The sequence below is a fragment of the Rutilus rutilus genome (assembly GCF_951802725.1).
Source record: "Rutilus rutilus genome assembly, chromosome: 13".
Lineage (NCBI taxonomy): Eukaryota > Metazoa > Chordata > Actinopteri > Cypriniformes > Leuciscidae > Rutilus > Rutilus rutilus.
Genome location: NC_140218.1, coordinates 24,328,877 through 24,351,668, shown reverse-complemented (window position 1 = coordinate 24,351,668; position 22,792 = coordinate 24,328,877). Strand labels below are relative to the sequence as shown.

Below are 22,792 nucleotides of genomic sequence, written 5' to 3'. Positions count from 1 at the left end.
TATTAACAGTGTTGGAAATGTCTGTATTTATGAATATAGCAGCAGGTTTCGTGTTGCTCTTTTGCAAAATTATACAGTCAGTTGAGGTCAACCACAAATAGACATGCACCCACTAACCTTTTTAACTGGCATCAAGCCAAAGTTTTTACGGTGTTGTGGGTGCAGTGTGGGTAACTGCCGCCGCCATGTACTGTTTCAGTGGTGCTTTCATGTGGGTGTAAGTTTCAGGTGTAAACCTGTCCAATTTAAGGCCTTATTATTTCATTAACCTTCTTGTTCCTTTAAATGTAAAGTGTGATTGAGGAATAAGTGATATAAATAAAGGGCCTTTCTGCATCTGTTGTTGTAGTAGCTGTACTTTAGTCAGTAATACATTTACAGTAATTGAATATTAAGTTCTGAAGAAACAGTAGGCTACCACAAATTTTTATTTAATTAATGTTAAAGGGATAGTTACCCATATTCATAAAAATATTCTTCTATGTTCTGCTGAAGAAAGCAATGATACAGATTTGGAACAGCACGAGGATGAGTAAATGATGACAGAAGTTTCATTTTTGTGAGAACTATCCCAGTGTATATTTACACATATACAGTACATTAACCTGGCAAAAAAAAATGTTTTATTTGTTCAATGGATATATTTTTGTTTGATTAACTAATGGGGCACAATCTGCAGATTTCAGCTTTATGCTTAAAACATTAATAATAATTTGCCATTTTTTCATGGATGCAAAAAATAATTACGATTAATTTCAGAGATTTGGAAACTGAAACAAAAGGCTGTAAATATAATAATAAAACACAAACCTGCCACATTTGAGTTTTTCTGAAGGCCTTATTTATCCATTAATCTATATACCTATTTCTCCTGCTTTCCCCAATTGTATTCTCTGCCCACCATTAACCTTTATACAGAATGACCTTTAAAATACAAGGCAGGAGAGTAAACAGGAGAAGTACATGCTTCAGCCCAATGGCTCCTCCTGTTCAAGACTCTTTAGCAGGCATGTCACATGGAATAGTCCTGTTTTTCTTACCGTCGAGAATATAGGTCAAAGTGGATTGATGGCTTGCAGGGTTTTCTCTAATCTCAAAGACCTGCATTGTGAGATTATAGACATAATTACAACAAAAGGCAACAATCTACTGACAGTGTTCTTAATAAACAGTGTCATTATAATTATTCTTTTTTACAATAAATACTAAAAGTCCATTTAAATCAGTGGCATTCATGTGTAAAAGTAGAAGCTTATCTCTTGTGCAATGAATTTCCACTGGCACTTGCGAGAACTGGAAGATATTGTTGCAGAGCATAAGCAGGGCATCCCAACCGTTCCTTGATCCCAAAGTCTTTTCCAAATGGTCAAGAAAGCATAGGGGTGTTCCTCAGGGTGGGACCTTCAGCTCCTTAGCAAATAGCTGTTCAGTCCTTGAGCCTGGAGCAAAGGAGGGGTTTGATATAAAACTACAGTCTGCCTCATCTGTGTCTGGATATGCTCAACGATTCCTCAGGCTTTCCCTTCTTCACAAGATTTAAAAAGTATTTTTCTGGGACGTTTGTACTGCCATTGGACTTTAAGGATTTTACACATGACAGACAGCCTACAAAAAGGCAAGGTCCACTTAAAGATAAGATCAAGGCATAATGCATGGCCTTTCTAATTAAATGGCTGATCGGCAGATATATAATCAGCAACGTGACTGTTTTTAGATTTGAAGGAACGTTAAACACTTAAAAACATTAAGCCGACTGTGTAACCACAAGCTGTATTTATAAACTGACCTAGATATGTCTAATAGGTTGACATGATACTAACCAAGCAGGTCTCTGAAAATTGCATCTGTCCGGGACTTTTTGGATTGATTTAATTTTTCTTTAGAAATTAGGCTTGTTAATGTGTTTTGTTTTACTGCGGATGGAGTTTAGCAGGGGAATTTTCACATCTGTGAGGATTAGATTTCCTCTGCTTCTTTGTTGCTCCTTCTATAGGCCAGCTCTCTGTCTCTCTTTACTTTCATTATTTTGTCTCTCATTCTTTCTTTCTCTCTCTCTCATACACAACTGCCCAACACAGACATCAATTCCCAGAAAACCTTTTGTCTTTTGGTTTTTGTAAACTGCCTGGAGGACATGGATCTTTGTAGAAGAATGACACCCTTTTCCATTAACTTTTCAGACTGCTGCATTCAATTCCAGACATCTCTAATGTGCTAACCTTTTATGATCTTTCAAATGAGATTAAACGACATCAAGTTTTCCTTTAATCCCTCATTGCTTCACTCTTTAGAATGATCAGAGTGTGCTGATGAAGCGTAGTTTTCACTGGTGTTAAGTCATTGTGGATTACACCTCCTTCACACAAAGGCTTTTGTGTTCAAGACCAATTTCATGTTGACTCAGTGAAGGATTAGTGCTAAAGAGAGCCTTAACAGGCTAAAAAGCCTGGTATGTGTCTAAGTAAAAAGTAAAAATAATAAAAAAAGAACCATGCAGGAGACTGCAGATCTGTTGAGAAGCATTGTCTTTTATATTCAGCATCACAACAAGGCTCCCAATATATAAGACAAGATCAAATTATAAACTTCTGGCTGGTTATATAGAGTAAAGTTCATTTCCATAATTAGCATCATCAAGCTATGATCGCACACTGTTCTCTCTCAGACTGTTTGTGTGAAGGTAGTGACTTTATTTTTAGAGTTGGAAAAGTATTTTGGTAGAGATACTTCAACACACCCTGAAGACGAAGAGTAAGCTGTCAGTCAAACAGGAATTATGCCTAATCATATTACAGTGTCAGCCATCAGTAGCCCTAGTGTATTCCCATCAGGCAGACATAACATACAGTTTTTCACTCTTTCTGTGAGTTACATTGATTCCCCAGTAGGTGGCGACAAGTGACTCCCTATATGAAAGAGTCACTGAATCATTCACTCAACCCGGTTTGTTCAAAAACACTGATTCGTTTAGAAACTATCTGTGGACGAAATCACAGCCAGAACAACATCGATGTTGCTCACGCAAAGCCATACATATTTAATACAGCTTATGTGCACAGCAACCCTACATAGGACCAGCGGATTCTGTTTACAATTTGAGCAAAACTGGGACAAAGGTTCTTTCTATGACTTTTGACACACCTGTGATGCACCTATCTACAATCAGCATGTTTGTTTTATGTGGCGTCAACAAGTTTGGTCTTGGTCTGTCTAAAGTATGATAAGATTTAGTTTTTCAAAATGGACTTTGACCAGGTTTTTTCCCGGAATTTTTTTTTCTATCATGTTTATGTCGCTCTGATGAGGATATTTGTTCCCTGACCATAAAACAAATAAAGTTTATTCAGCACTGACCTTAAATACACCTCTTTTGCTATATTTTTCCAGGTTCCAAAGAACACTTCCATTTCCAAGCATTTGATCCTGTCATATTTACACATAAAAGCTGACCATGACCACCGTAAATGCCCCCGTGTGTCTGCTTGCTCGGAATGAGTTTTATCGGAGTAAGTGCAGTGCTATTTTTAGCTCTCTGATGTTTAACCAGCTACAGGACACGTGTAATTCTGACTGCCTGCAGTTTCCCAAAGCTCTGTTTATTTCTCCTGAATGAACTTGTACCTGAATGCACAGCACACACTGTTCCTATTTTAGCCTTATCAACTGACATAGTCATTGACTTATTTGTTGAACAAATAAAAACATTGCTCCTCTTTTTGTGATTTGACAGAAATAGACATTTTACAATTACATTGCTTAAACATTACTGGGTACTAAAATCATCATAAGAAATAATAGAAAACAAAAATGTTTAAAATTACATTTAAAGTCCCCCTGTAGTCAACAATTCTATCCCTTAAAACTCATCTTTGATCACCAAAATTACATATTTAAATGTTTTTTCCTTGAAAAAATGTATTAAATAGCTTGAATGTAACTCTACACCCTTGCCTCATCTAGTATGCAGTTCTATGAATATGCAAATGATCCCCGCCTCCACTCACTCACACCAGCTCAGAGATCCACTGAGATCCCGATTGCTTACAAGGTAGTTTGTGACGTCAAAAACACCAGAAATTTCAAACCGCGTTTTTGAGACTGTCTTTAGATCGCTGCAGTTTTAAGGAGGAAATACTCAGCAATGGTGTTGGCTTATGAATTTGCACATGGTTTGTCTTAAAGCATAAAACATCACATAGACAAAAACAAAATTAAAAGCTGAATTTTCACCACAGTGGGACTTTAAAATATTTATCAATGCTGAATAAAGTGCAGAGTCAGATTTATTTTTATCAAATGCATGCCTAAGAGGATTCTCTCATGTTTATGAGTGTGTGATTGTTTTTGTTTGGAGGCATCTACCCAACAGACAAAATGAAGGCAGTCAATAGTCTTTCTGATAACTTAATGGAACCAAAGCAAAGACAAGTGACTGTCTGGTTGACCAAATCCAAACAGCAAGGTATGGTAGAAGTTCAACTGAGATCTGTTGATCTAACTAGATGTACATTTAGCACTTCTGACAAGAATGTCTCTTTATTCCTGTCTTTCTGTCTGGATGCAGATTTCTCAGGGCCTATGAACAATCGCTGGACAATAAATGTGGTTTTAAGGAACCAGACATCAAGCGAAACCTCTTCCAAACGGATAAGTCCTGCTGATCGTGTGGTCAAGTAGACACCTGCACAGAAATAATGCATAGAGTGCTGGGAAAAAAAGGGTATGACTTATATGTGCTGCTGATTATTACCTACTAGATTATTATTATTATTATTAGAAGAAGACTTGCATGTTAGAAAACAACAAATTAGTTTTTATTTTATATGCTACCATTCGGAAGTTTGTGGTCAGTAAGTCTCTTATGCTCACCAAGGCTAAGTGTATTTGATCAGAAATACAATAAAAACAGTAAAATTGTGAAATATTATTACAATTTAAAATAAATGAATATATTTTAAAATGTAATTTATTCCTGTGATGTCAAAGCTGAATTTTCAGCATCATTACTCCTGCACTGTAAAAAAATTGCTGTAGTTATGCAGCTGTTTGCCAGTAACTTACTGTAGATTTAAATTTATGCTATTTACTGGCAACAGTTTGTTCAAAGTTAAATGAACATTAAACATTAACAAGTCTTTGTCTTTACAGAATAAAACTATAAAATAACAATCTAATGCAAAGCATTCTGGGAACCAGAAATCTTCATCAACCTTTTTCTGTTTTTCCTTCAGATTTTGGTTCCCAGAATGCTTTGCATGAGGCTGTTATTTTAGTTTTATTCTGTAAAGATAAAGACTTGTTAATGTTTAATGTTCATTTAATTTTGAACAAATTGTTGCCAGTAAATAACATCAATTTAAATCTACAGTAAGTTACTGGCAAGTAGCTGCCAGTAATACTGTAATTTCTACAGATTTTTCTAACAGTGTGTCCTCTGTCACATGATCCTTCAGAAATCATCCTAATATGCTGATTTGTTGCTCAATAAACATTATTATCATTATCAGTTAAAAACAGTTGTGCTTATTTATATTTCAGTGGAAAGTGTGATAATTTTTTGGTAGGATTCATTGATGAATAGAAAGATCATTATATTATATTGATATTATAATTGTCTTTACAGTCACTTTTGATCAATTTAATGCACACTTGCTGAATAAAAAATAGTAATATTTTTTTCTTTAAACAAATGTGCTACTGACCCCAAACTTTTGAACGGGTGTGTAATTATACTGTGTAATATCCATTTGGTCGACTCGTGTTGAATTCACTCTGCTTAATTTACACAAAGCATATTCCCACCAACAGCTCACAATATGACTACTATAGGAAGACGGTCCTAGCTTGCAGTTAAAATATCAATTTTTTTAAGATAGCCATTGCCTGTTTATTTATTTATTTATTGTTATTATTATTTTGCATGCGTGTTAGCTGGACCAACCTGAAATGCAACGTGATTTGACAGAGAATAATTTATAATATTGTTTTTAATTTAGGAGATCTTGCTCTTTCATCATTCAAATGCCTAAATAGAAAATAGCCAATATGGCAATTGAGCGAACTGATTTGTCTTTAATGGACATCCAACTATTCTGCATTTAAAAAAGTACATTAAATTTAACTACCAATAACACAGCATCTGTCACAGTCTCTTAGTTGGGACCTGTTGCTGCGAACAAAGGAAAAATTATGCCTGAAAAAGAACAGAGTCAGCATGCCACAAAGAGGCTTTTCCATGTATCTAACCAACCATCAGAACTTAGTGACCTGGAAAATCCATGTACACATGGGAACAAAGCCGTACAACGTCATCTCTACAGAGCAGTTTTCCATACTCACTGTTGGGTCTACTGCCCACACTGCATATTTTGAAGTCCACAGACATAGAGTTCTGTCCTTTTGGGGTTTCATAAACCATGTCCAAGTATGAAGTAGATGTCTTCTATTCAGAAAGCAATGCACTAGTTTAGTAAAATGCTTTATTCCACTCAAGAGCACTTTGAACCTATTTTTATTTCCTGGACCTGCAGCTCACCCTGTTCAAAAGGATGCTGAGCTCGATGCATTTATTTGAATTAAACGTTTTCTCCAAAAACTAACTGTTGGCTTTTTTTATTATTATTCTTGGATCATTTCTATACAAGGGGAACTGACATTTCACTCAAGGGCAGTTCTTCATGGCCATGACATTTTGTCTCCCTCAGTTACGATCAAACAGTCTGTTTGTCCAAGTTGAAAGGATTTGCTGAATTTAATGTCTGCATGCTTGTTACATAATCTGATCATTCTTTTAAATGAACAAAACGCAGGAGCCTTTCCTCCACACTGCACATTTAGAATTAATTTAGTACAAATCCGCTGTAATGTACACACATACAGAACTCCCAATTACCATGGAGTATAAAAGAACCATGTGCAAAAGAAATGGACAATGAATGCAGTCTCTCCCCAAGACCCCATATATTTCTCAGCTTTTATTATTCAATTTCAACTGCACCTTCCAGTAAACTACTAAATGCATGGAAAAGGAGGTATTTTCCCTTAACTGTATAAGTAGGATGGTGTATGGGTGATTTATTATATACACAACAAAGTCCAGTAGCAGTAGTGGGCTGTTTAAGACAATTTATTGTGCTGAAAAACACAGGTTAAGACAATAACAAGTAACAAAATCTCCAGAGTTACAGATGTGTAAAAATGTACAAAATTTTTGCAAGTTTCAGCTCTTCCATTTATTACGTGATATATATATATAAAACAATGAATACAAAAAGAAAAGTACTAAAACAGCCCATTATATGGATGGGAAATTAAAATAAAATAGGGAACCATTTCCGTCCCCTAGCGTTGGTGTCCTGATCTGGTCTCGGATTCAGGAACGAGGAGAACTCCCCGCCTCCGACTTGCCGCCATCGCTACATTCGCTCGCTTGCCTCATCACCATCTCCCGGGCGACACATGTCACCTGCCCATTGGTCACGCTCACCACCCCTGACCTGCAGAGAGACAACCAGATTAAGAATTGTAGCCATGGATACGACAAACTGATACCTCGTTACAAATTTGCAACTGCATAGGCATTTCAAATCAGCACTTGGCAAGGCCTTCATGTTACATGCACCAATTTAGGTGAAACTCAATCCAGTGACTCACTTCTGCTGCGCCTCCTCAGTTAGAGTTCCCATACCAGGCTGGTTCTGCTTCCCAAAGAAGAAACTGGACCACCAATGACCAGAATCCTGTTTGGGCAGACCTAAAGCACAATTGAACAACAGGTCAGAACAAAACACCACCAGTCTTTCCTAATCTTTTAATGGATTTAGTATACAAATACACTAGCACTAACACAATCACTGTTAAAAGAGTCTCTAAACAGAGACATGTAGGCTGGTGCGTGTATACGGCCTAACCAGAGCCCTGCCAGATGACTAAGCAACAGTCCTGTTTCTAAATTCAATGACTTCATCATAAGTTGATTACCCAAAACAATCAGAAGGACACCCATTTGAACAGAGCTGATGTGGGTGGTGATGAATGTGCAAATGGTTGCATAATGCGTGTAAATTGTCAAAACTGTTGCAATAAAATATTGATTTAGGCGGGGGCTTGAAGAGAGATTGAAATGAAATGCAACTGACCTGGATGATGTGGAATAACCTCCCCACTGTACTCTGAACTGCCACATGAGCTGCTACTGGATGTAGAGCCAATGCGCCCTGAAAAGAAACAGTCTTATAAGGCAAATTCTCAGTATAACATCAACTATTAATGGTGCATTTACTATAACAGTCAAGGATACTTACTTCTGTAGTAGTCATGAGTGGCAACAAGAGAACCACTAGCTGGGATGGCTGCCATTTTACAGACTTGTGTAAATCGTGCCTTAGATGGAAACCCTGTGATGAGAGCGAAAACAGATTTGGTCAGATATGACAGCTTCTGTAGCAACCAGACTATTATTTACCTTCTTAACCCTGAAAAATTGCTTCTAATGAATACAGATCGACTCAAAAGAAGGCATTTAAGAGGTTGTATCACTAATGTGTGGTTTGACACCTTGTTTTGGTTAGATATTGTTATTGTAAGGGTTACTCATTATGCTTTACAGTCAAACCACAATACTAACCTAAGTGACATTATGCCACACAAGGCATTCATTAAGAAAAGGCTTTCCACCGCATGTTTCAGAAGACTACGCCAGGAAGTTAGCCTACTTACAGTAAGCCCATAGGAATTTTGGCAGTTGAGACTGAGGGGCATGGTTATCAAAAAAATGTTTTTTGCCCCAAACATGAAAAAACATGCATGTAGAGCACTACAGCAAGATGCATAGCATTAACAGTGATAGACTAAATGTACGTTACTCTGCTCAGATTCTCTAGCCCAAACAATGACCACCCTTTAAAATATTAGGTGTAAGACCACATCCTCACCTTCTTTTGCCGCTCGTGCTGATGTTATTAAAGCACCCTGCTCGATTCAGTCGGAGGCTTTGGGGAGAAAACGCTAGGCGACGGGGCCCATTTGAAAAGGTTTGGATGGATAAGACCTTCCACGTCAAGAAATAACTACCGCAATGCTGTCTAACAAAAACAACACGTTCGCTGCCATTTATACAGAGACGTTTGAATGGAGGCGGGGCGTCTCTCTCCTCTATATAAACACCTCCGCGTGAAACCGGATCAAACCAGCGAAATCAAGGACGGGAGGGTTGGTGCTTTCTTTCTGAAAATGTTCAGAAACAATGAAAGTGTTGTCAAGATTTGGTCTTGTAACACATTGTGTGCATAATACCGCATAACAATATCAATACATGTACATAATGAATACATGTTGCAGTTTAATAAGTTTCGTAAGTTGTTTTAGGGATATTCAACACCACTGTTTTCACGTATCCCTGGTGGTCTAGTGGTTAGGATTCGGCGCTCTCACCGCCGCGGCCCGGGTTCGATTCCCGGTCAGGGAATGCAGTGTTTTGCTCAAAAATTCCACTTATCATTATTTTGTAAAATAAATAATACCAACAGCTATTTAATTGAGCTTAAACGTACAACTGTAATATTGCGATTTAGTTGGTAATTGATTACTCGCATTTGAATCAGATTTAGCTCTGCGTTTGACGAATAAAACCAGCTTACCTAACTTACCCATAGTCATATTGTGAGACTGACGCAGATGTTTGCTTTTGAGCTAGGATGGAAAGTTTCGAGAGAGTATATATATATTTGAAAACGGTGAAAATAATAAAGGACATACAAAAAACGTGTCCTTTATTATTTTCACTGTTTTCAAATTTGGTCCGAGAAGAATTGTTTGTAACAGAATTTAATTAAAATAATTTTAATAAACGTTTCTAACTATTATCCAACTAATATGGTAACTAATGATCTGATAGGCATTATACAATAAGTGTTGGCTAGAAAATGTATCATACTGAGAATACCTAGGCAGACTTAAAGTGGAATTCAAAGTCTGTAAATCAAAGGTGCTCAAGCCTTAATAAAATGTCTTATCTACATGTTAATGCAAGAACAAAAGAAAACTGTTAAAACGTGAATATATGGCATGTTTTGGGCATCTTTGCTGAAAAAGGAGCGAAGACCCAGAAGCACATGACCTCTCCAATCTTCAAGTAATGTACACTGCCACCTAGTGGCAGATTTACGTCATGAAGAATATAAAAGGAAGAGAGAAACAAACTAACAAACAGAAGCCATTTGAATGAATGCTTTATTGATATACAAACAATTGACAAAATAAATGAAGCATTACACCACTGTTGTTTTAAAAGAAAAATGATCAGAGCCTGAACAGCTAGGCTGAGATCCCTAATTTAAAGCAAATACGGTGCCTGTTCCCTAAACAACCTCCCCAAATGACTGTAGTTAATATACTACTCAAAATAATAATAATAATAATAATAAAGTCCTTTCCCACTGAATGTTCACTATCTTTTCCTCATCTTTTCAACTTTTTGCACTATGCAGAACTACAGGTGCATTCTAATTCTATGGCATAAACACACGGATTTCAGTAGGAATTCATGTGAAATTGGCATCCTCCACATCAGCATCAGTCAGTCAACGCACGTAATCCCTTACATCTCACTCAATGAGGCATGTAATCATCATTGTGTAATATACTGAAACAAGGCCACCCACTGACCCATACAAGTGAATGAAATATCAGGAAAGAACGGATAAAAAAAAAGAAAAAGAGACTACACTTGCTAATAGTGAAATATATTCCAATATCTTTCAGGTAAAAAGTGACTGTGCTACCATACAGACTACACTAGTGTTTGCATCTGTCTGGAAAAATCAACAAGTGCCACTAACAAAAGGAATTTGTCTTACTCGCCATTTGACATTTTGGGTAAGTGCACATGAGAGCAATTGCATTTTTATTTCTTACAATTGAACAAAGTGATCTTTGTGACGTGATAGTTTGTGTGCGTGTGAAACATTCTGACAGAAAAAGATCTATGGCATCTACGAACTGGCACTCACAGTATGGCACAAAGCAAAGGCAAGTGATTTCCAACATAAATAAAACATTCCCATTAATCAATCAGAAAATAATAATAATAATCGAACAAGAGCAAAGGTAAAAGAGGATATAAAGCCAAAAAAAAAACACTTTACCAGCAAAAGTCCAATAAAGCAATACAGAGTGAGAGTGTAAGGCCGACTGAGGAGGTCAGACATTCACCAGGTGTACAGCAAAGCCTCGCTTCACATTGTACTGAGAGTAAAAAAGAACTCAACTGAATGCCCAGCAGCATAGGAACCTGCAGCAAGTTTCTGTTCTTTTCTTTATTGGCCAAGAATCCTCCCCCCCCCTTCAGATTTGAATGTTTCTTCTGTGTGTTTTGTACCCCTCTGCCATCTGATGAATGCTGCTTGGCAGTACTGATTAAATATAGTTATTTGTATTCCTTTATAGTCATATATAGATAAAAGTTATGTAAAAACATTATGCAAAGCAGTGTAAAATAGTTTCTAATACAAAATGATTTAACATTTTTCTTCCTTTGTACAACCTGTGATGATTTCATGTCACAGAACCTGTACTACGCGTGTGTGTGTGTGTTTTTAGTGAGATGAGCGAGCACATGCTAGCAGTAGGTGGAGGAGTATCAAAGGAGGGATGAAAGAATTCAGAGAGAACGGAACGATTGGGAGAACTGAAGTGTGGGTGTAGTCAGGATTCACACAGAAATGAGATGAGTGTTTGAACGGAGAGGGTGGGCTCTCAGAATGGAGCGTTGTCCTGCACTGGGTTTGACTCGTTCGGAGAGTGAGCACTTTCACCATTGGCTTTCCCTCCAACCACCTTATACTGAGACACACAAACAGAAAAAGATCAAGAAAACTGCAGTTCTACTTTAAAATGCATCCGTCAAGGTTTTAGACGTGTGCTCTTCGTATTCACGTGGTTTTATCTGGCTTTGAAAAACTTTTATATCATTTTTGCATGTGGTGTAATCATCAAGAAAAATCTTACATATTATTTTAAAAGAAGCCATTCAGTTTTTTGGCTCTGAGGGACTTCAAGGGTCCACTACTCTACACGACAAAATTTTTTAAGAAATCAATACTTTTATTTAGCAAGGACACATTAAATTGATCAAAAGTGACAGTACATTTTACAGTTTTACACAAGATTTCATTTTCAAATAAATGCTGGTTTTTTTTTTTTTTTTTTTTTTTACTTTCTATTTAATCAAAGAATCCTGAAAAAAAATATTAAGCAGCAGAACTGTTTTCAACATTGATGATAATCAGAAATATTTCTTGAGCAGCAAATCATCATATTAGAAAGATTTCTGAAGGATCATGTGACACTGAAGACTGGAGTAGTGAGGCTGATGCAGATTTTAATAGAAAACAGTTATAAATCAGAATAATATTTCACAATTTTGCTGTTTTTACTGTACTTCTGATCAAATACATTCATCCTGGGTGAGCCTAAGAGACTTCTTTCGAAAACATTAAAATATCTTACTGAACAGTTAGAGTATATATATATGGTTGTTGTTGACTCTTGTTGGATGCACTACATGACTTTGATTTGATGGATGAAATTTATTTTAAAAATATTTGTCAATTGTATTTTTTAAATAAATTATTAGATCATCTGCCAAAAAAAATGTCATTGACCCAGTTTCAAAAGTGAATTCTTACCTTGATGTTTCCAACTTTGTCCTCAAATGATTTGAAGGTTGGAGAGTTCCTATTTAACAAACACACATATTAATCCCAGAATTCATAGTGAAAGAAGCATTCAAATTAATTATACATAAGCAAATGTGCACAGAAAACTGGCAGATAAAAGGTTAAAAGTGTAGTCATTTGTGTGAACAATATCTAATATTTTAATGTCCAATGAATCAGAAACAGTTTGTGTTGAGTGGCATTGTTTTACACTAGTACTTTACCTCATAGTTGGCATACTTATTGAATGGCGAATGGAGTAGTTGCTACTTCGAAAGCATTAAAGGAAGAAAAAGTTGTGTGAGTTAGCAAGCAAGCAGGAAAGCATGTAAGGCAGAGAGATCAGACACAGACTGCTAGCACATTTCATTTCATTCATGCAAAAGCAGGGTTTTGGAGCTAAAATAACATTCAAAATCTATACTAATTTCATTTTTTTTCTAAATTAAATGGGCTTGGTATTAAAAACAGAGCTCTATGTTATGCATTAAAGACATGAATCAGTCTTACCCAAACGAGTTAGAAAAAGGAAGAGCTCTGTAGACCAAGCAAAGGCAGCGTTTAAAAAGAAACGGGAATACAAAACCAATCAGATTGGGAGTTAAGCATGACCAGAGCAAGCAGGAAGAACAAATGATGAGAATTACTGTTTGTACTGATATAGAGGACTACAGGGTGAATACACTGACTACCAAAAAAACTAACAAATCATTTTATTGGGATGAACATGAATAGATGTTATTTGCACACTGAATAAATTTGAGTGATGTACTTATTTGTCTGATGAATGAAGGATGAGGTTTGAAAGGACAAACACGGCTGAAGCTTTTGATCTGTTGAATGAAGCTAATATCTTTTTTCTGTCATGTATCATAGCTGCTCAACACACCAGTCGCATGATTTTGAGTCTCAGGCCCTCAGAAAACAACATGTTTTAAAATACAGGCCTCCATAAAACTCCATATCTTCTGACTTCTGTTTGTGTTAGGGGTGGTGAAGGAAGTTCAATTAATGTGTGCAAATATTGATAGGAACTAGAAGCCGAAACAATAGTGGTGAAGTGAAGCCAGGAGAACAGGTTAGGGAGAGCTTCTGTTCAACAGTTGAAGTGGCTCTTCTGACGGCGGCCGCACTGCACTAACACTCACTGTGGATAATCATGGCTTTACAGCGATGATGAATGACAGTAGGATGTGACACAAATGAAAACGAGTGGATCAATAACCAAAGAAAGCTGGGACAGGTTTCAGTTTTCAATACAATCTTTTAGAATGACTGTTCGCACTGAGATTTCATCAGATTTCATTTTGTTTGCCATTAAAAATCAACTAATTTGAGTTGGATTTGTACTGCCTGTGTGAACAAACCCAAGGACAAAATGAAAAAAGTAAGAGGCATGTGATGAAGTCACAATCATGTGATAAACAGATAAATCATGTGCAGTGTTGACACAACAAAACTGAATTGACATTAACAGGGAACTATTAGTAAATCTTATTATATTATTATTGTCTTATATTTCATAGTACCCCAAGTGATTGCAGTGCCACTGGAATGAGAGTACAAGAGAAAGACAGGAAGAACACGGGTGGGCATTTTTGACTTGTGCATTACCTCATGTCACCCAGTTTCCTGCTGATGGCCGTGCCAACGGTGGAGAGGGCGGCTGAGGTCTTCTGTCCAGCCTGAGACAGCGTTTCCTGAGTCTTTTTATACCTGTGAGAGGAAGAGCACAGAGAAAAGAGGATGTGGGAAGAGAGAGAAATAAAAAAAACACATGTGAAACTCATTAATGTCCATGAACTTTTCAGGAGTTAGTCAACATGACCTCAGCTTCCAGATGACAAAATCAAGTCAGATACCCTTAAATTCATTCAAAAAATTAAGGATGCACGATATATCGGCCACCATATCTTTATCGGGCCGATATATGTTCATTTTTAAAGTTATGGTTATCGGCCCAATAAGAAAATCTGACCGATATATTAAAGCCGATAAATAATGGATTATTTCCTTCTGCTGAGACACTTCAGATGTGCACTGTTCGCAAAATATGAATAGAATCAAAAAAAGAGCATCATGTGCAGCACAAGTCTGTCATATAGGGTACATAAAATTATAATGTGAACGTTAGAATTGTGTGCTTGGGATTTAGATTTATCGGCCAATGTATCGGTAATCGGCTTTCAAATATAAAAAATGATCGATTATCAATATTTTTCTATCGGTGCAGTCCTACAAAAAAATGTTAGTTGTCTCACTGGACAGCACCTGAAAAAAATTACATAATATATGCTACTGTTCAAAAGGATGTATAAAAATGTATTAAGCGACAGTAAAGACATTTATAATGTTACAGAACATTTATATTTCAAATAAATGCTGTTCTTTCCATTTATCAATTAATCCTGAAAAAGAGAGCATCACCACAAAACATCTACAGAGTTAGCACATTTGCAATTGCAATTCCCACTACTAAAAAAAGCAATAAAAGACTGTAATATCTAAATAATAACCCATCAGCAAAATATCCACAAAGCAAAGCAAGCCACCCTAAACCAATCCTTTAAGCCTTCAGGACCATAATAAAACCAGAAAACAACCTTTAAAACACACAAAATGAACGTAAGGAATGAAGTAACTCACACTTCAGAGCTGGTAATGTCATCCAGAGTGGAAGAAGCTGAAACATAGCTACAAACGAACAGGGTAATACATTCAAATCTCCACTCTCACAACCACAAGGTGCTATAAACACACACATGCATTCAACATTTTCATTTTTAAATTACGATTATACAGTTATGCTGCCTCACAAGCTTGATTTGTGTCAGGCGCTGCTAAACTGCACAGTCAGCAAAGAAATGGCATTTTAATTCACATCATTCTTACACACACAAACTCCAGGCATTTAACTTAAGAAACTCATGTGATCAAATAAGATGTGTGAGTATATTTCAGCTTTCCAAAAAAAAAAAAAAAAAAGTCACATTATAAGCTGCCTTAGCTTTTGGGAAAACAAGTGTTAGCATGCAGGATATTGCAAAGTAGGTCTTGATGTAATATTCATGACTACAGCAAGTATGGTTTCAGGAAGCATAAATTGGTCTGTATTGATGCAGACGTGGCATTCGTTCATCTAAACACGACAAGACTTTCCTTACACAAACATATGCTCTCTGTCTGTAGACGCCTCAGTCTGGATGTGTGATTCAAACTGTGTGTGTAAAGAGGGAAGTGGGAGATATCTCACACACTCGTGATAATGTAGCCTGTCTCACAGGTTCAGCTATGAAGCTGCAACTACATCAGGACTGCCGCTATGATTCATGGGACACGGGGAAAAACATAGCGGCCCTTAGTGACCTTAGTCTCATCACAGGCCCTGATTTAAGATAATAATCTATGTAGCTAAACTTGTTAACATTACTGTAATTACAGTAATCACGTAGTTTACTATTATTGATTGCTGAATAAAGTCGTTATTTTTGTGTTTTTGCGCACAAAAAGTATTCTCGTCGCTTCATAACATTAAGGTTGAACCACTGTAGTCACATGGACTATTTTAACTTTGTCTTTACTATCTTTCTGGGCCTTGAAAGTGGCAATGATGTTGCTGCCTATGGCTGGTTCAGAAACCCTTGATTTCATCAAAAATATCCTAATCTGTGTTCCGAAGATGAACGAAGGTCTTACGAGTTTGGAACGACACGAGAGTAAGTAATTTATGACAGAAATTACATTTTTGGGAGAACTATCCCTTTAAGGGATAAAAGTTAAGGTGCTTTATGCAACCGGGTACTGAATTTTGGCCTTTTTGATATGGTAAATCAAGCAAATTGTCATGCTATGCTATGATATGCTATTTTATTATTGGCAGAGTAGGCTGGTGCACCATTCGAAGGTGTGGGGTCAGTAAGATTTTAATAAGAAATTAAAAATGTTATTTATCAAAGACATTAAATTGTTTGTTTTTTTAAAGACATTTATAATGTTACAAAAGATTTCTATTTCAAATAAATGCTGTTATTTTCAGCTAGTAAACTATATTATTAAAATTGTAATCATTTTTCACAATATTGCTGCTGTAACTGTATAAATAAGAGGCAGCCTTGGTGAGCCTTCTTTCAAAAACATTTTAAAAAATCGTATTGACCCCAAACATCTGAACAGTATTGTAAATAGATTTGAATTAATGAAGCGATTAAGTATTTGCACAGACATACACACACACAAAAAAAACTCAATACATGAGAAGGTGAACAGCTGAGTGGCTGCTAATTCAGGGTACATGAAAGCAGCATAGCATGTAAAGAAGGAAACATCTGTACGATGATCCTTTTTGTTTCAGAGATCATGTGCTATTTGCATGGGTGGACAAAAAGACTATCTGACTGTGAACGCATAACATAAAAAATATTGTGACACGATTCAGTGTTTCAGAAGCCCACTTAAACTAAAAATAGAAAAAACACCTCTGGCCCTCACCATGTCAATTAAGATACTATTTTCTTTTATTAACAGCCTTTTTCTTTCAAAAATGCGAAAGGTTTCAGTCAGTCTCTGAGTGGAGAATCAACAGGGCTGAAAAATGTATGTATTGTAGAGCAGGTTAGAGTCGACGCTACAGGAAAACCAGATCATAGCATTTTAAAAACCATCCGTCTCAATTTGAGAGACAGGTTTTAGTTATTTGTGTCAGGCTGTTATGAATGGTTCATTTAACACATCAATGGGCAGAGCATTTGAACACCTGAATCTATATTTTGATACACTGCATCCACTGATTTGTGATCAACAGGCCAGAAAAAACCCCCAAGGCATCAGATATGTTTCCTCCTGAAACGCTGTTTGATGGTGAGAAGGGTTGAGCTCTGGAATCAGGTGTTCAAATGCTTCATCCCCACTGACGTGTAGAGAGTAGGTGAGAGGAATTCATGCTTTCACTGCAAATACACTCTGGATACGTGCCGATGTGGTCAAACACTCACACATCGCACCCTGTAACCTTGTCATTCCACTGGCCCAGTTTCTCTGACATCTTCACATAGCTTAAAAAACACAGACATGGTTATGTGCTGCCTGGAGCAGAGCACATGGTGAACATCACTAAAGCAAAGTGTGGTGTTACTGATAATCCAAAAAATGACTGACAATTCTCTGACCAATAACTTCACTGTACTGACAGACTGATATACTGGCCAGGCAAATTATTCTGCGGATATTTGTTCACTTGGAGTTTCCACTGGCTAATTTCAGTATTTATTTGAATAGGCGGATCTTTTGTGACGTCATTGTTTATGTTTGTCGCGTTGCATCATGGGAATCGTGTGGCAGGAAACACCGCTAGATACCTGTAATTTGATTGTTTTGCACGTTTGGAGGAGGATTTAGAGAAGAGGATGTTTCACTCTTGCTGTGTGGTCGATTGTACGGCTCGTTGGGGGCTTGATAAAAAGTTTTTTCAAATTCCCTCCGAAAAGGATCGCGAAAAACGAAAGAAATGGTTGCGTGCAATTAGGCGATTGAACCTGGACGCTCCGAAGAAAGCCTGGATTCCTGAAGCTACTGATCGAGTTTGTGAGGCTCATTTTGTTCATGGTAAGTCTTAGTGACTATGTATTTATAGAAGATTGAATAAAAAATAAAAATAAAACTGAGTCAAATCAACTGAGTCATATGTTTTCGCGTTCTGATTCAGGTGTCCCAAACCGCGATCCACAGCACCCAGACTATGTTCCTCACATCAAAATGGGCTATTCTGGATTGCAAAACTTAAAAGCAAAAGAAAAGCTTTTGAAAGCCTTTAATCTTTCATGAGTGAAGGGTCCAGGGGTTTCTATTAAATAAGAATAAATGTCTCCCCAGCAGATTGGTGGCCAAGACACGGGCGAGTCGGACCAACGTTTTTTGTCATCCCAGATCTCATATGGGCTTTGAATAACTTCGATTTTGAGCTTCTCTCCAAACCTCCTCCGGTCTTCAGATGTTAAAGTGCTTATATATTGTGGATTTCGCCCGCTAACTCTCTTGAAAGTGCTCGTCGCGTCTTTACAGCCCGCCATACTGTTTGTTTTGTTGCCACACAACCACTCGCGCATGCGTACAAAGATGTCAACAAAGATCCTCCTATAGATAGTGAGCAAAGCAAAAGTGTATGTACATTTTACTGTATGGATCATTTTCAGACTGTGTTGATGCGTTTCCATTAAAATTATAAATCTAACAAAGTTTTTTTTACATTTAATGTACATTTATAATATAATACTTTGCAGTATATTACCTTAGCATTAAATGTTATATTACCGTTCACCTATAAGTTTACCCATCTATGGTGACTTCCACTTCTATAAAGTACAGAAATGTGAAAAGGGTCCATTATTGACCATCAGCCCCCTCTAAAATATTGTTAATGGCATTGGCTTAAAAAAACATAGAGGTCATTTTAAAGCTTGCAGGCAAATTTGATCTTTGATTTAACATCCATTTGATCCACCTACAGGATCAAAAACAGCAAACATCAAGCATCTATTGTTTCTATCTAAAACCTCGAGAGTCACACTCAAACCAATGGCCATGAGCCCCAGCTTGGAACACAATAAATAGTGATGATTCATGAGTCGACTACAATCCTCCCACAGAGCCTTTTGGAATCAGACTGCCATTTTTCAACTGATAAAACAATTACACTGAAGGGCTTTCAGCGGATGACACAGACGCCCGCCCATAATATACACAGAAAACCACAGTCATCTCCGCTGCCTGATCAGGCACTCAAAGAGCTTTTTCTAATGCTTTCATGAGGAAATGTAAAATCCTACAAAAAATGCATCTAGACAACTTTGACTTTATTTTTAGGCTGATTTCCATCAGCATAAAGCGAGGGGAATGTGTGTGAGCCGGGGGAGAGCGAATTGAGTGTGGATTAGTTCAAAAAGGTTCAGTTCTGCCATGAATTCCTCCGCTGATGGCACCAGCTAACGGATCTGCCATCATACAGAGTCGTTACCCAATTGCCACTTCAACAAACCTTTTTTGTTCAGAATTTTGTTACATTTTGTCCAAAATTATGTCAAATCACTGTCATTCCTGAAGAGTCTGTGAAGCGGGTTTAGGGTTCGACTTTGCAGATGGCATCCCAGTCACCTCCTGAGTTTGAGTAAGCGGGACATGTAGAAGGAAGGCATCCTTACGCGTTTGAGGTCTGGACGTCCTGCCAGCTTTTAGTGATGTTCTGTTTGAACTCGCTCAGGGGGCTGAGTCCCAGTTTCCGCTTCAGCTCCGCCGAATGGCGCTCTTTAGCCGACAGCACCTGCCGCAAGGTGTGGATCTCCTCCTCAACCTGATAGCAGGATGTCACAGACTTTTTTTTAGAGAGGTAACAGGCCTCAACAGGAATATATATTTTTCTATTTATAATTAAAGGTGCTGTATGTAACATTTTCACTCTACTAAAGCATACAAATACCATAATATATTTGCATATATTGAGGAAACATGCTAAGTTCACATACTCGTTTCTCTGAAAAACACTTCTACAGACAGTTATTTTACTTTGAAATGTGCGTTTCAGGCTGGAATGTTTGTTTTTGTTTTGGTCTGCCAATTTTCATTGTCCATTGCGCTCGTTCCTGTTGCGTGTGCTCAAACTGGCAACCCGTGTGAGCACCGCCCAGTCTGAGGAGGTGGTGGCAGGAGAAACAACAATCTCCTATATTGGACTGCAGTACCTATTTCGACCACTAGTTGTCATTCTTACAGACTGCACCTTTAAACACTCTGAATGAACATGTTAAACAAGATAATTAAAAGACCTATAGGAGAAGATGAGCACATCTTCAAACTCATGGTTCAGTATGCCAGTGTCATGCAGTGACTGTAGGCGTTTACCTTGGTGAGCTCCAGTCTCAGTTCCTCGGCCTCCTCCTCTGTCAGACCTGGGGGAAGAGTCTCTGGACTCACAGCTGCTGCTCCCCTCTCTTCAGGAACGTCCGAGAGAGAGTCAGAGCCCAGGCCTTTATGTGGAGAGTTCAGATTGATGTCTGAAAGAAAGAGAGAGTGTGTTTAGTGACATAAGTTAAAGGTGAAGTGCATATTTTCTGTGACGCTAATACAGAAATGTAAAAATTGTGATCACAGAATCCCACTAATAAGAATATATATATATATTTGTATTATTATTTATTAGTTTTGGCAGATACATCTAAATGTAAAAGCCTTTCTTTTCACCCCAAAATGATGACTCATTCTGCACTGCACAGATATCTGACCAATCAATTGTCTAAAATAAGAACGTCACTGTAATACTACCTGCAACAGAGAAGCGAGTAGCAAATCATGGTTCGTGGATGTGACAAATCTTTTAAAGGCATGAGTCTTTCAATTTGTTCCACCCAAACTTCCTTTTTCAATAGTAAATATGTCACCACAGAAAGAAAAAAGTATAAAAGAGTATAATCACTCTTCACATGACAGTAACGCACATTCAGAAGCAAAAGCATAAACAGCAGACATACAATAACATACAATATATATACAGTATACACACACACACACACACACACACACTTACACATATAAATATACTTATAGATTATAAACAAAAACAGCATACAGTATGCTGTTTATATATTTATTGTGTATATATTTTAAGCCGTTTAATACATACAGTTCAAAGGTTTGATCAAACTGTGCCCAATTTAGGTCAGGCTGTGACAGAGAGGTCACGTGGGGTGTAATTTATATTAATGAGACATGTCATCAGCTCCTCGCTGACCCTAAACTGCCCATTTAAATAGCATCACATAATGTGACACAAAAGACAAAGAACCGGTGCTGTCTTAACTGTTGGGTTAATGTTAAAATACCAAACCCAAGTTGAAAATCATCACGCCATAAAAAGCACAAGTCGAGCAAAGGCACCATAACTTTCCTACATCATCTCTTTGATTTCAAGGTTAACTTAATCAAATAAAATACAAACACCTCCACTCAGTCTCGACGTGTTTTATCGTGCATTAGTAACCCGAGCGCCTGCCCTGCCCTGTTCTCCCCTTCACCGCCACATATTCACCACGCTGGGATCAAGAGATAAGGCTACAGTTACGCTACATTACGCAATAAACAAACATGCTGCTCTATCAATCCAATGTATCGTGTTCGATTGCTTTGTTTTTGTTTACCTTGATTGGCGGAATCCATGTCGTCAGTTTGGATCTTCAAAATGTTGCTTTGACAGTTACGTAATTCAGAGGACTGGGCAAAAAACTACGTGTCTTCCCTCTTCTATCAAAACATCCAAAAGCTTGACAAGCCAACACAAGATCCCGAGCGATCAGCCAGCTCAGCTTGAAGAGCTGCCCAAGTCAAGTGCCTTTCTTTCCGGCGCCTTGAGATGACGTCTACTAGCGTCCTTTTTCCTGCGATCAACAAATTAGCTGTGAAAAACACTATTAGCCAATTACTGCTGTTTCTTTTTAGGAAAATCTAGCATATCATTACTTAAGAGAAGCATGCCATTTCTATAGAACAAACCGAATACCAGAAATTGCACGTAGGCTATTAAACTTTGGTTATAAGAGGACACTATATGAGCATTCTTTGAATTATTCATCAAATCATGTGTCTTGACAATTCTTTTGTTATAGAACATCGGTGATAAAGGCTCTTTTGGCTTTGCAGAGAATCAATCGATCCTGTTAACAAAGCCGTTCTGAACGATTCGAACCGAATCTCGAATCAACAGCTCGCCGACTTTAAAGTCACCATGAAATCAATATAACAATTCTTATTTTTATGGAATGTTGCAGTGTTTATTATAAATGATTTATCTGTGCACATCATTATTTAAAAAATAGCCTAATAATAATGTGCCCTTCTTTGTAATCTTTAATCAAAATAACTTCCCCTCCCTCTTGGAGTGACATGTGCTTCTCAATTCTTATTTGTGCATTCTCATTTCCCTCATTTTCCTGTAGGATGCGAGGGAAGGCTGCGAGGAAAGAAAACGGGGACAGAGGAATCGAAGGAAAGCTTATTTGTATGGAAAATCCTTGATCACTCAAGTGTCACTTCCC

The 22,792-nt window shown here is 37.4% G+C and overlaps 2 protein-coding genes and 1 long non-coding RNA gene across 10 annotated transcripts; 1 reads left to right on the top strand and 2 right to left on the bottom strand.

The window, feature by feature from the left end:
• Positions 1-1,477: 1,477 nt before the first annotated feature.
• Positions 1,478-5,011, top strand: LOC311302834. Its single transcript, XR_014629673.1, has 4 exons — positions 1,478-1,615; positions 3,388-3,506; positions 4,355-4,462; positions 4,565-5,011. It is a non-coding gene; the product is annotated as an uncharacterized lncRNA (long non-coding RNA).
• Positions 5,012-7,108: 2,097 nt separating this feature from the next.
• ppdpfb (pancreatic progenitor cell differentiation and proliferation factor b) lies at positions 7,109-9,131 on the bottom strand. The gene is made up of 5 exons (XM_084428912.1): positions 8,934-9,131; positions 8,304-8,396; positions 8,139-8,216; positions 7,654-7,753; positions 7,109-7,496 (listed from the first exon to the last, which is right to left on the bottom strand). The coding sequence occupies exons 2-5, from the start codon at positions 8,356-8,358 to the stop codon at positions 7,373-7,375; spliced, it is 357 nt and encodes a 118-aa protein (XP_084285038.1). The 5' UTR covers positions 8,359-8,396; positions 8,934-9,131; the 3' UTR covers positions 7,109-7,372.
• A 1,081-nt stretch (positions 9,132-10,212) lies between these two features.
• tpd52l2b (tpd52 like 2b) lies at positions 10,213-22,125 on the bottom strand. 8 transcript variants are annotated; one of them, XM_084428269.1, is made up of 9 exons: positions 21,899-22,125; positions 20,607-20,758; positions 19,910-20,058; positions 15,363-15,410; positions 14,331-14,432; positions 13,227-13,253; positions 12,941-12,985; positions 12,687-12,735; positions 10,213-11,841 (listed from the first exon to the last, which is right to left on the bottom strand). In XM_084428269.1, the coding sequence occupies exons 1-9, from the start codon at positions 21,915-21,917 to the stop codon at positions 11,755-11,757; spliced, it is 678 nt and encodes a 225-aa protein (XP_084284395.1). In that variant the 5' UTR covers positions 21,918-22,125; the 3' UTR covers positions 10,213-11,754. The 8 variants fall into 8 exon arrangements, with proteins under 8 accessions (XP_084284395.1, XP_084284396.1, XP_084284398.1 ...); XM_084428270.1 differs by having other exon boundaries at positions 12,941-12,982; XM_084428272.1 differs by lacking the exon at positions 15,363-15,410.
• Positions 22,126-22,792: the final 667 nt, after the last annotated feature.